The 14,719-nt window shown below is 37.0% G+C and overlaps 1 protein-coding gene across 1 annotated transcript in view; it reads left to right on the forward strand.

The window, feature by feature from the left end:
* AK5 (adenylate kinase 5) overlaps positions 1 to 14,719 on the forward strand; it is an 82,884-nt gene that overhangs the window by 29,635 nt on the left and 38,530 nt on the right. The window contains exon 7 of the mRNA XM_059854057.1: positions 8,903 to 8,993. Within this exon, the coding sequence (XP_059710040.1) occupies positions 8,903 to 8,993 (91 nt within the window). The remainder of the gene's footprint in view (positions 1 to 8,902; positions 8,994 to 14,719) is intronic.

Here is a 14,719-nt window from a genome sequence, read left to right on the forward strand (position 1 = left end):
TGCCATTCACTCTGGATCACATGAATGCTTTTATCAGAAGTAATATTTTTATCAGAAGTAAAATTTTAATAATAAAGGCAAACGTAAATCACACATTCGTTATCTTAAGGTAAATTAAAAACAACAAATGGTTGCTAAATCTTCTAAATAGCTACTATTTCTAGTCACTGTTTGAGTCCCAGACATTACTACAACACTGGGGAAGGTTGACAGAGGCAGACCTTCTGTGTACTTTTAGCTGGTTTATATTACAAAGACAAACACTTTGAATGCACTGAATTTTGTAATTCATCACCCATGTTTTGCTGGAGTCCCAGTAGAAATTGCAGTCACTATGCAGCTGCAAGATTGAGCTTGTTCTGCCAAAGCAATCAAGGGTTAAAACAGCCAGAACCACCCATACTTGCACAGGGCAACAAATGGAAAGTGGAAGCTTCACAGGTATTTCTTTTACCAGGTCACACTGAAAACAGCCAAACAACCTCAGTGTGAGGAACAGCACCATGTGTCTCACCCAACAGAAAACCAAGGAAGTGGTGAAGGAGCTGCCATGATGGAGAGCAGTAGCCGAAATTATTTTAATACAGAGAAAACCCCCAATTATAAAATAATTACTGTTCAGTAAATGTAAACTGGTGGATTCTGGTTTAGAATATCAAAAGCTCTAATTTTCTACATATATTGAAGGAAGTCAGTCATAGCAGTTTTTATAGATAATGTTATATGAATACTCAGTATAGGTTGCTTAGCTTGCTTTTGCAATAAATTATTTATACTTTAACAATGTATCAATACTAACTATGGTATTAGACCCCAAGTGTTGGAGTTCAGACATTCTTTAAAGCAATTAGCTCAAACAAACAGCCAGAAAGAAAGTTGTGAAATTCTAATAAAAGAAAGCTTACAGAGGCTTCATTTTGATCTTTCTTGGGTCTTTGTTTTCATCTTTCTCCTGCAACACTCATTATTGTCACATTACATGCATTTCTTTTCCACATCCCTATCCCTTCTCAGATTTAATATTTATGTGAGGGTGATTTTTCTAATTTGTGCTTTCCAGTTTTCTGACCAACATATTGGCCATTCTCTGTGCCAAGACATTTCTTGGACATTTATCGTGCTTTTTAAAATAAATTAATTTTATTAGTTAGGGCTTCCCTAAAATTATATTTCATTTAATAGCCCCTGGGAAGAAGTATTGTCAAAATCTTTTAAAAAGTTAAACAAATTATGTCAATCAGTTCCACTTCATCCACGTGTTTTATGATATTTAAAAAATGCTTTCAGCCTACATAATCATGTGGGATTTTGTCCTACATTTGTTTCCAAAAAATACATGCTAGATGCAAGAATGTCATATTCCGTGATGACTAAAGCAATCGTTTCTGTCAGTGTCTCCTTAGCTTGCCAGCTTTCATTTATAAATCAAGTAGTCTCCTTTTTGCTCTGAAACAACATGCTCCAATAATTTAGATGTCAAAACAGAACTTTCTGGTACAGAAATTAAAATAGCAGTGGCTCACTTCTTGCTGCAGGAAACAAACTCAAATCCTTCCTGCAGCAGCACAATTGGAAGTTGGCTTTATGAGCCATCCTGAACTAGACTGATATCTGCTGAATATTATTGTCTTTGATAGGAGTCCTACCTCTAGAGATAATTTATTTCATGAAAATTTAGTGCTTTTTAGCTTGAGATGACCAAGGGAGGGCTCTTTATCAAGGATTCCAGTACCATTTATGAAGTTTATTAATATAGAGACCCCCCTCAGTGGAAATGCTGCTTATTCTGGGTTAGAATTTGGTTAATACACAGGAACTGTGTAACTGAGAATTAAAATTTACTTTTATCTTCCAAGGAAAATAGAAAAGTCAAAAATTTTCAAAAAGTTGCTGAGGTCCTAGATGACTAAAAATGTCACATTATTTCTTGACTTAAATGCAGATTTTGCACATGAAACACCCACATCAATGTTTAAGCCTATGGTTTACCCTATACTTGTTCTTGCAGCTGAGTCATTAGTCCTCGTGCTTGAATAACCGGCTCAATTTGCAGCTGAAATTAACTCATGGCATTTTTTTGGTAAGGTTTCAGATGGTAGCATTCCTCCTTAGAAAATTATGATGATACATAGGCAAAGATTATATTTTTGGTAGTAATTGTTATCAAGTCATCTAACAGTAAAAGACCAGACAACAATACTTTAGTATTTTGTTTTCAAAATCTCTTCCAAAAAAGCCAACAGGAGAAATACTATTGATCTTGAAAGGGAAATATTTGGCTATATTTGGCAGCAGCATCAGTGCTTTTCTTTGAAATTAATTGCAAAATGTCAATAGAAGAAAATAGTATTTATAGGAAGAAACGTCTTTTATTTCTGATTTTTTCTGGATTTTTTTTTTGTTTTGTTTTCCTATTTGAGTTACAATTGTTGCTCATTGGACCTTTTGGGGAAGCCAGTGTCACTGTATATTTATTCAGGATGCCTGTCTGTGATTTGTACATGCTGTGGGAGCTGATGCTAGAAAATTATTTGGTTTTGTTTTAATTTTAGATCTTTCTGTAATGTCCCTGAGCTTTATAAAGCAAAGTGACAATTACAGCTTTTATTGACTGAGCTTCCTGCCACTTGTTTGTACCTCTCTGCCCTTTGTCTACATTTCAAAATACTGAATTTTACATTAATGCTTCATTGTTGCAGCATCACTGAGCTCTGGTAAATAAGAAAGGCAAGCTAAGGCACAGAGGGCTGTTAAAGCTGTGTGAGGATTTGAACAGCTTCAAGTCATACCTGACTCTCTGTAATCAGTAATGTCTTTCCCCTTCCTTTGGGGTTAGGTGCATTAAAGTAAAAAAATCAAACAATTTATTCTAGACCCAGTGGAGGTAGAGAGTAAGATGATTTCTCCCTCAGGCTGAATGTTTTCCTGGGTTCTAAAGGAACAGAGTAAAAATTAATTCATGGAGCATCTCCTAACTCAGACCATAATTAAGTTTTCCATTCAAGCTCTTCAGAAGTGATCTGTCTGCATGCTCAACAACACTGCTCTGTTTCTTTGTAATATCATTTGCCTCTTTAAAAGTAATTTCCTTTAAAAAGTAAATGCATAGTGAAAATAACTCCAACAGTGGAATGTATATTTTTTAAAATAAGGAAAAGTGTTTGTACTTCCAAGGTAGAAAAGATCTCTATATGTTCATATACTAAAGCATTTGTTTGATTTCAATTAATCTTCAAAAATAGTTAACATGGTTGACTTTACTATAGAAGCCGCTGAACAGATGTAATACATATCAGGGTGAAAGTTTTCAATGATTTCCAAAATGAATATGCACACAGAGTTTATATGCAGAGATGCTGGCTGTATTTATAGCTTGAAAAGTTCCTACTAGAAGTAACTTATCTGAAAAGTCAGATAACCCGGAGCAAACACATGCAAATCATGTCCTTTTAAATGCTATGTGAAATAATGCATATGCTGCCTAATTTGGTTCTGATACCTGATGATTTCCAAGATAAATATAATATTTACAGTAGGGGTCATGGTAGTATAGAGAAAGGGCTGAAACCTTTTGAATTGTTACTGACTATGTTAAACTGAATTCAGGTTAACAGAGTTAGAGATACAAATATGGTGGAGGATAATACTTACTGGAAGCTCAGAATCCCTCTAAGGAATGGAGAACATGATGCAAAAATGATTGTGTTACTAAAAGAGCAATACATTTGCTTTCCACATAATAGTCAACAGCCTTCCAGATAAATACCCTTATTGGGGAAAAAAATTAACCAACCAGTGCTCTTGAGTATGTGCACAGGCAGAAAGACTTTGCATCTTAGTGTTATGAAAAATGTATATGTTCCAAACCCACTCTGTGGCACCATCAGCTTCCCTATTAAACAAGCAATTGCTTCATCCTCTCCAGTCCATTAATTTTCTGTTACCTTGACGCCAAATTATTGATTTCTCCCCTCATCCCCAATCACATCCAACTCTCCTTCAGTTTGTCTGCTTTCTGCTCTACGAGGACCTGTAATTGTACCATGTCTTTCCCATCATCTCTTGACACCACAGAGCCCGAGGCGCTCATTATTATCAGCTGAAAACTGCTATAAGTCAGGGTGTTGCTCAAATGATCACAGCATAAAGACAGAAGTTCTCCCTCTGTCTACCTATCAAAAGCTATTACCCCACATAAATGTACAAAGACAGGCTATTACTTCTGCTACTGTTGCTCCTTCATGTGAGAGTTACCATTTCCTCGCTGTTGCTCTGTTCAATATTCCAAGTATGGAAGCTGGCTTGGGAGTTTTACTGTGAGGGGAGGGAAACTGCCACAACACCTCCACAACTGTGTGCCGTGGCACTAAATTGTTGAGTTTAGCTTGAAATAAGAGAAAATCACTTTAAGAACAAAAACCCCCCCAAGCCTGTGTTTTGTAATAATGTCATTGTTTATGGACTGCCAAATTAATAGAAAGGAGTCTGTGAATAGAAAAATAGAAAAAATACAAAATTAGTGGCTTTAAATAGCACCTATTTTGAGTACATGAGTTTGGGATACAGAAAAGGTACCAGCAGTTGCTGCAGAACTGTCAGCTCCACTCAGGGCTGGAGAACATTTACCCCCATGCTTGTTTACAAGTAACACTGACAGCAGCAGATCCTTCCATACAAGTGGAACTTGAGAAACTAATGATACACGTATGAGGACTCTGCAATTATTTGTAAACCCTCTTTGGAACTCTTGCATTAAAAAAAAAAAGGTGCTTGTTTTAGATAACCCAGAGTATTCCTTAGGATTGTAATAATGCTGTTGATATCTCAAGGTCAGTTTTGTTCTAAATTTCTGTCTGATACCAATTTGTGACCTCTGCTAATTGCATAATATTTTAAAAATCATTGGAGAGCTCTAGTGTAATTTCAGTTACAGGTTTTTTTGTGTGTGTGTGGTAAAATATAATATAAAAAATTAATCTGAGATTTTGGAGTATTTGATGGGTAAGAATGAAAACATTAGAAATAAAGGATGGAATAAAGAGAAATATCTCTCCCCTATGTCCTCATTCCACCATTTTGTGGTGTTTTGAAAGTTTTTTTGGTTTTGTTTAAGTGGATCACTAAAAATACTTTATAATAGTATTATAGTATTTATTATGTAATATATTCTATTATACTATTTATAGTATTAGAACAGTTCCCTGAACTCCCAGTCTGCACATTCCAGCTTCATTTCAGTGCCTCTGCTTATTGGTTTTCCTATACCAGTCTTCAACTAATTTTTCTCACCCCTCATCCCAATGGTTATTATACTACCTTACATCTTTTTCCTCACATTTCTTTGCTGTTTTCCCATGTTGCTGGTGTTTTTCTTTTGATTTTTCCACTCCCTCTAGAAGTAACTGCACAAGTCAATAGTAATCATTAAGAGAAGCAAACTAGGGATGGAACAGCAATAATGCAGGAATTTCTTTGTGGGTGTCCAAAATTGGTAAAGCAGCACCTATCCCTCAACAGTGTCTCACTTCACCTTTTAGTATTACCAAGGGTAAAATAGAACCAGTTTTTATTTGTTTTCAGTCCTTCAGGAGCAAATCCCTGCCTAAATCAGGATGAATAATAACAGTGTGTTCTTGTCACATTTGTAGCTGCTGAAAATCATTATAACTTCCTCAATCTTATAACTCTCCTTATTTTACTAAGTTTGCCAACTTTTCAACCAAAAATACCAACACTTAAGGGACAGTGGTGCAATCTGGCTTCCACACTAGACAACTCTTAAAGCGTGGCAAAACCATGGTACAAGAAGCCATGTTCTCTTTTCTGCAGATAAACCTTTTTTTTAATTTAAGAAAAAATTGTTCCTCAAGGCAGGTGATAATAGATGGGTAATTTTTCCACTTCCTAAACAACAATTCTGTTTCACCTCCATGGACCTGGTTAATGGACTATGAAGCCCAAAGCGACAGCTCTGGCTATGTAGGGCAATACTGCAGACTTCCCTGAATTAGATCCTAGTTTAATTTTATTAATATATTTCTTTTTAGGAATATTCTAAAATTTTCGAATAACGGGGAATCCATTGCAAATTGTGATAAAGTACACAGTAAAGACAGTGATGACAGAAGAAATTTTGCTGTTTGCTTCCATTCTGACTTTGTCTCACTTGCATCTTAAAATTTTGTCTTCTGGATATAAAAACTTATAAAATTTTTCTTTCCCATGGAAAGGTACAGGGAAAAGATCATTGCTATAGGCTGTCTGGAAGCCCCTTCAGTTTACCAGCTGTGGATATTGGCACTGCATCGAGTGTCCAGAAGCCTCCACCCCGGTGCCAAACACCACAAAGTTGTGTTATGTTTAATTTGGACATGGCTTATTTTCTTTTCATTGACATCTATCCTGTCTGAAAATAGAGAGAACTTTCATCTACTGTTGTAGATGTTATTTAACTGTTATTTAACTACAAGTTTGCTTGTGGGTTTTTTTATGCTTTCTCCATTTCTAACTTTATTTCAACCTGCACAAACAAGAATTTCCTGCAAGTCTTACTAGCTTTCCTGTACTCCAGTTTGAAGGGCTAGTGGCATCTCCCCCTATTTTGGGAATGTTTTAGATAAATCACCTGCAAAAACCAGCAGTTTCATTGGAGGTGAGAAAGCCCTGAAGGGGCAGTGCCAGGCTGAGTGACACCCTCACCCAAAATTCTAGTTAACTGCAGCTTCCTTGATGTTTGTCCCCTGACAGATGTGAGGAAAAAATGCTGCACTTTTTTTTTTAACTCAATACATGGTACTACCAAACCTCCATTTATCATCATGGACCAGTGAGATTTGCAATTTTCAATAACTCAGACAATTTTTCTGTGGAGCTCCTTCTGTTGGCTCGGATTTGTTGGGTGCTTATTTAGAAACAATAATAATTTTCTTTCTGCCAGCAGCAACACCACCTGCATTTCCTAAGGCTATTATTTACAATACAGAAGATCTAGAAAATATTTTTCATCCTTTTTATATAACACCATGCCAGTGACAGGCTCTGCAATTCAACAATGCTCATGTGAAAATGAGATAAATTTTCCAGATAATTCATCATTAAGCCAGTCATCGTTTACTTTTAAAAAAATGAAACCAAGTACAACCTCCCAATATACTTTAGGAAGGTTTGTGAAACTTTTCAGAGATTTTGATTGTTTTCCAAATGGGATGCTCCTATCCACTGAGGTCCTCCCTAATCTTTTCCTGCCCCAACAAAACAGACATAGCATAGAACAAAAACACCATTAGTGCCTCATGGAGGGACATGCCATAAAGTAAGGTCAGACCTCAAACCCCTTTGGCCACACAGGCAAGAAACGCTTTGCTTCTTCCTGCATCACTGGTAAAGAGTATAACAATGCAGACAACAATACAGGTAATGCTTAATAAAGTTACACTTCTATAAAACACAAGGCTTGACTATAATTAAACTGAGACATCCCTTAAGATACCCCTAGATGACTTAGTTGCAAAGAACTATGTATTGAAGAAAGTAGGGATTTGTTTTCCGTGAGGAAAGCAACCTATGGATTTAGACAGGTTCTGCTAAGCATACAAGTTTTACTGCTGTTTGTTCTGTGTGACTAGGGTTGTTTGAGTACCATTTATTTTTTATTCAAGCTTCCACTAGTTACCAAAGGATTTAATTTTAAAATATTTAGCATTTCAGTGAAGTACAGAACTCACAAGGTTACTTAGTTTCTTTCAAAAATAATTTTTCCATGGAAGCTACCTTGCCTTCCTGTGGCTCAGGGTATTACAATTCTCATTTTGTGAGGGGAATACTGAATCTATGTGCAAGCTTCAAATAATTGGTTTTCTTTGGGTGACAATTTAAGCTTTCATTACAAAGCCCAGACTTTTCAGAATGCTGAAGCACAGCTGGTGTTCTTTGAATAGGAAAGTTAGTGTTTCAAATTCTTGGAACCTTCAGAACATTTTGGGATTGATCATGTGGTTTTTTTGTGGTGAACTGGATTATTCAGAGGAATGCTATTAATGAGAAAGCAAGTCTGTCGTCTCTTCAAGTGTGGTGGGACCTACACAATAATGATCAGACACAACCTGATTACAATTTACTGGATTTTATGTATACACATGCCCACAAAGATGATATATGTCTTCCCTAGCACACATTAGGAGCACTCTTTTCCTATCAACAAGGACATTCCAAAGCTGCTCCTTGTGTATTGATAATAAATTGCCCAAGAGTTTTATTTTATTAACAGTTGTTATATTAACAGCTTTATTTAAGACCTATTCTTCCACAAGTCTTGGTTTTGACACAAGTTAAAGTGCAATCCCTCTAATAGGTAAACACAAAAAAAATTCTGCTTTAGATTTTTTTTTTTTAAGTGCTTTGAGTTATGGCAAGCACTAAATGGCAGAATAATTTCTCAAGATGATAAATGTCTGCCCAGACAGATGGTGACTGCTGCAGGATGAGCTTCTGAGGGGTCTTCAGGTCAGACTCTCAAACTCCATTTCTAGAACCAGTCAGAAAACTCCATATATTGATATTTATAGTAGGCTCATCTATCTGAATATGTGATGATCTAAATAAATAAAAATTCATAAATACAATAAGGAAAAACACAAACCCACTGTCAAGCATGTCACTGTAGCAGAACTTCCCCCCTGCCACCATCACCTGGCCATAAAAAGAAACCTGACAGACAGAGCCTAGAAAAAACTTTACAAAATTAAAGTAAAAATTTAAATGATTCATACCTAAAACAATGGACTGCACACATTAAAATAGAAAGGTTCCTATCAGGAAGGCTTGGGGTGAGAAATCACAGTACATGTTGTTCAGCCAAGTAGTAAGCGCTGCCTGATTGCCAACTTTTTTTCTTTTTTTTTAGTTTGACGCAGACAGAGATGAAGAAGAAGTGTTCTCTGACATAAGTTCTGCAGTTGACAATAAACTATTTGCAAACAAAGAGACTGCAGCAGGTGAGTTAATGTGAGATTTAAAAAACCATATTTATTGTACTGCATTTGACATTGGGATGCCTCTTTCATATTCTTCAATTTTGGATGTAGGTACTGTAGCAGTCTTGACCGACCTCAAACATTTGCACAATCAGGGACAAAAAATCTCTTTATATTTGGAAACTTCATATAGCTTATCCAACAACTTGTTTATCTATGAGTTAACCTTGAAATACTGTGGCAAGTCCACTAAGCTATACAATTAATACAAAAATCAGATAAGTTTTCAATTTCAGTTGTCAGCTCTTTCAGTTCCAGTGATACCTTGGTGTTCACCAGAAAATCAGTCCTGTGAGATTAATGATCATACATCCTCCCTAATAATTGGTGTGTGAATATAAGTCAAGTGTTTGGGGATTTTATTTATTTGTTTATTTATTAGTTATGCTTACTGAGGCTTGAATATCTTCAAAGTAAAGCCTTTGAGATACAAAGGACTGCAAAAGAATTGAAGCTAAAAATCAAAGTGCTGAAAATCCTTAACATCTGTCCAAAATGTTTTGCTTGAGGGCAGCAGAGGAATGTTCCTTGGTAACCTCACAACTTCTTCTTTTTACATTGGCATCCCTGGCTGTTTTTCAAATTATCTATTAGATTTACTTATGTAGATGATGTCATAAATATCTTCTGAACCAGCACACAAAAAGACATTTTGGATAATGTTCTAAATGAGATAAAGATGAAGTACCAAGGTGGGGAGGGCAAGGGCAGTGAATGCAAGGGGAGCTGGGGTTGGGGAGGATGATGAGAATTATAAGAAGTGCATCAGCTAAAAAGCCCACAGGATTCTAGTGGTCACCCTCGAGATAAGAGGCACGAGAATAAAGATGACTTTCTTTCTCTGTTAGGTGGCACACATTTCTTTTGTGCTTAGCCTTATTCATAGAGGCAACAGGTTGATCCCAAACCTAAAATGGCATTCCCACTGTACAACATTGTGTTGATAATTGCTTCTGGATTCCCTAACTAATTTAAATTCTGGACAGGAGGAAGAGGAAAGAAGTGTCATAAAGGTGCAAGCTCTGACAAACAGCTTGACAAGAGCTAAGCAATTTGCACAAACTGTTTGTGATTCTGGATGAGTTCCAGTCAGTTCCTCGAAAGTCTGATCTGTTTAATAAATCCCTCACCAAAATAATTGGATAGCCATGAGCAGATGCCATGCCACATTCACCTAATCAGTGCCTACTTTGAACATTGAAAATAATAAGGAGATTTGAGGGTTCTGTAAGGGCTTCTATGAGACCAGGTGTTTAATTTCCAGAGGTTGCAATTCCAGCATGTCTTGATCTCACTTCTTGTCTTCTAATCTTATGAATTATATTGCAGTATACTGTAGTTCCTTGTAGCAAACATAAGCATAGTATTTAAAATATTTTCATGCCTCCACATCAATCTAATTCATGTTATAACTGTAAAATCCAGTTGTAATCAACTTTGTGACAATATGTACCAAAAGAAAACAACTAAAATGTTTATAGATGAAAGTACAATTTTCTCATTGTTGCCTTCTACAACATATTAAGACCGTTGCCAAGAGCAACAACCTGTCATGAAACTCAACAGCGTAAGGTTGCAATAAAATTTGCATTAGAAGCATCTTACTGAGAGGAAAATTAAAATGTAATCATTCTAATGCTAATCAGTGCTTCAACAAATTATTTCTATGATATTCCACTTGAAATTTATCTTCTAAGCATTTGTCTTGCCCAAATGCTTATATGCAACATGTATTAATTGAGTTATTAGATGGTGCTTCACAGCATGTTCCATAACATAAAAAGACAATTTTATTTTATTGAGTTTAAACATGTTATTAAGAGAAGAAGTATGTTTCATGGGATAGGCTTAGATTGCTTTTATAACAGTCAGTGCTGAACTGTGAATACTATCATTGTTAAAATACGAGTATGGGCATATTTGAGCCAATGAACCATACTGAATAGAATTGCTAGCAGGATTCAAAATAAGTAATGTATTTAAGCAAAGATCAGAAATTCATTAGCTAATTTGCTAAACATAAATGGTCCAAGGAGCAGACTTAATTAATTTGCATGATGGGTCACAGTTACCTTGTGATGGGAAGTGAAGTCAACTGCAGATAAATTTAGACAGATCAGTACAGTCTATTTTCATTGTATAAATGAATTTAGTGAACTCTGAAAAAGCAATGCTTGACATTTGCATTTGTGAGAACTTAAGGATGAACACATTTTCAGAGAAAGTGCCATGAACCCAGGCTTAAAACACTGAAATGTTTCATAGGACCAGAGACTTTACAGCCATGATCCCCTGGGCTTTGGGGTGCGTCTCTGTGGTAGGAATTACACACCTGCCTGTAACAGCCACACTCTCTCAGCTTTCCATGATCAATATTGTGCAATTCAGTTTAGGAGCAACAAACATTATGTAAAATACTGCATAAAACATAAAGTACAGCCTCATGGTGAAGGAAGTGACTGAGCACAGCCATGCACCCCTCTGGTGCAGGGGTGTCACTGTCCCGGACTGTCAGACTTGGCAGGGGTAGCACCTGTCAGCACATCCTTGTACAACTGCAGCTACCTTTATTAACCTTGTCCCTCTGTGCTGTGTCACTGGATCCTCTTGGATTCCTCACAAGACAAGTTTTTATGAAAGATGCCTTCAGTGTCAAGGGACAAAACATGGCAAAAAAAAGGGAGTGCATTCTAGCTCTCTGCTTTTTTGTATTTTAGCCTGTTCCTCCCCAGAGACCTGATGATTCAGGTAATGGGGATTTAATAAAAACTTTCAACTGCTTTTTTTTTAATTGTGCAGTACTGCACCTAATAAAATCCTCTCTTTTTTCCTCTAAGGAAAACACAGGGCACATGAAAGTGACCAGGTGTCCCTTGCCTTAACTTTATTCCTGCAATCAAGGAAACATATTTTAAGCCCTAAGGTTACCTTTTCAGATCACGTGCTGGCAAGTTATTTCTCTATGGCAGTCAAACTTTCATGGGCTTTCTTAAATTTTTAACTTGAGTTTCCCCTTTTGCAATTGATAAAGTTACTCGGATCCATTCCTAAACATTCACATAAGCACAGGAAGGCTCCAAGTTAACCAAGAGCTTAACTGAGTCAAGAGATTATTTGGTGGAATGGGACACCCTTTTGAAGGAATTAAGACAAATCAGACTGTAAGCCTTTCCACCTAATAGACAAGTATGAATTGTTTCTATAGCCTAGTTCTCATGGTACCGACTGAGCAAAAGAAAAACAATGCAACTTGCTCAGAAAAGGCAATAAAACTTATTTATGATCAACTATTTTGTTGTCAGACATGAGATGTGCAGCCTGCAGTCTCATTGAAAGTAGCAGGGCATGTTTGCTTCCAAACACTTTAACCAGTCCTCCTATTTTCCTCAAGACAACATTGTGCATTTCACCTTTGATAGACAAACGTTGCCACAGGTTTTATGTAAAGTGTTGCTGATTTAAACTCACATTTAGAAAACCTGAGCTGAGTTTTGAATTATACACTTTCCAAGGGTCTCCTTTTGGCTTTAGCTTTGTCTGGAGATCTGCCTAGAGCAGTATTCCTGACTGCCAGTACCTTGCCAAGGGGCTCCCTGGTGTGCCTCTGCTGCCTGCCCACAAGCCACAGTTAATGAGCTCATTGTTCTCCCCTGCAAGGCCCGTTTTAGGAAGATTTAGTCCAACCTTAGCAAAATACTCTCGCTCCAACAACAAACTGAGCTGGAGCATAGCAAACTACTAATGCTGCACCAGGGATATCGCAAGAACTCTGATATGTCCCTTAATTACTTTATCTTGTCTTGGGAGTAGCCACTTGCTTCAATTCATTTCTCATGGGTTTGTCTTTAGGCAATTTGAGAAGGGTAAAGAAGTCTGAGCATTGTCCAGTGATAGATGGTTACGGCATTTGTTAGTTTTCATTAAACCATGAAAGAAAAGACTGATTTTCAATTTTTCTTGAATATACCCTAGGAAGAAGCTATGCTTTTCCAAGGACACCAGTATTCTAATTCAGGGGAAAAAGACTTTAAGATGCTTGACCATATTAAAATTGTATAACCATTATGGCTTTTATCACTTAAGATACATTATGCATGAGTATTCATTTTCAGCCTGACCTTTACATTTAAGTTTGCAGCACCATATTTCATACTAATGTTTCTAGCTAAGAATATGTACTGCTCTTGGTAGTTAAGTGACAGTTAATCAAGTGCCTTTAATAAAGTGCCAACAAGTGCCTTTAGTAGTGATTGATGTGTCAGAGTAGGCCAGTGCCAGTGACAACTGAGACTTAGTTAAATTATATTATCAACAATGACACGGTGTTAAGAGTGCGATGTCAGCTGTGTAAGATAAATCAAAAAATTAAGATTCTTTCAGCAGCTGGAAATAATTTTCCTTGCATATATCTTTTAGAGAAAGGTATTTTCAAAAGACCATAAAGTGTACATGCCAGAGAACATGCTGTATGTGTACAGGTGACACTGCTGTACCAGGAGTATAATTCCCTTCTGTAATTTCTCTGTAGCAATCTGAAAAACTATACATGAGCATTGGGGGTGGGGGCAGGGGAGTGAGGAACCAAAACAAAAGCACCATCAGATGGTAGATGCAGATCTTTCCCAGTTATCTCTTATGTAGTCCAGAAAGTTAAACTGAAGATTAATTTATTGTGATAAGGACTGCGAACTAAGACCCCCTGGAATCATCATTTGTACCATGCAGTTACAGTTTTTGGTCATCATGACATCCAGCTCCTCTCCTCTATTCTCTCTGTCTGGGGTATTTACTTCACCACCCACATAGATTATTACTATGCAAACTTCTAAAGCAAACAAACCCAGATAATATATAAATGCATCTGGCACAAATTAAACTGCAAAATCTGTTATTGATCGTGCTTGTTTCAGCAAGCCACCCATACAAACAACTCTAATGGTGAGAAAACAACTCCAGGTCAGCAACAGGCTTAAATCTATGTACCCTCAGTGCCAGTGCTTGCAGGAGCATCGTACCAGGCAGAACCACCTGTAACCCAGGAAGGAGGGGGTTGTTTTCTTCATCAGTGATCTTGTTTCACTAAGGACATGAGGAGACAAAAGAAAACACAGCTGACACTTCCCCTGCTGTTACCTGCTGCTCCCCACATGAAGTGAGTGGTTGGACTCATCTGTGGCCAGCTGGTTATAATTTTTACATTTCTGTGTATCATTACAATATTTTTGTTATTCTCATTTTACTAATGCTGTGAAAGTGACTTCTATAGTCTCATGCCTATTGAAAGTTTTATGTGTTTAGAATATGTGCAGTATTTGGTTTAGAGCTGCACCATCTAGAAGACTCAGGTGAGTCTTCCTTATTTCCTTCTTTATTGCCCAGGACTGAGATAATCTGAATGGGGTGACAGTGCCAGAATATGATGACCGTGTTACAACCTTCCTATGTTTATATAGAAACATTATTGATGGCTTATTCTCCCAATGTGGTTTAGCAATGACTCCTCCCCTACATGACTTCTTGAAATACCAAGATCAGTTTCTGTTGTCCTGCACCTTCAGCAGTTCAGCTGAAGCTAAATTTCAGCTTCAGCTGAACTGCTGAAGGTGAAGCTCAGCAAGGTCAAGGCTTCTCAGCAATTGGATTTTGTCATCCCAAGTGCAAGAGACTGCCTTCTTCCTGGTCCTGCC

The sequence above is a fragment of the Haemorhous mexicanus genome, chromosome 9 (genome assembly GCF_027477595.1).
Source record: "Haemorhous mexicanus isolate bHaeMex1 chromosome 9, bHaeMex1.pri, whole genome shotgun sequence".
Lineage (NCBI taxonomy): Eukaryota > Metazoa > Chordata > Aves > Passeriformes > Fringillidae > Haemorhous > Haemorhous mexicanus.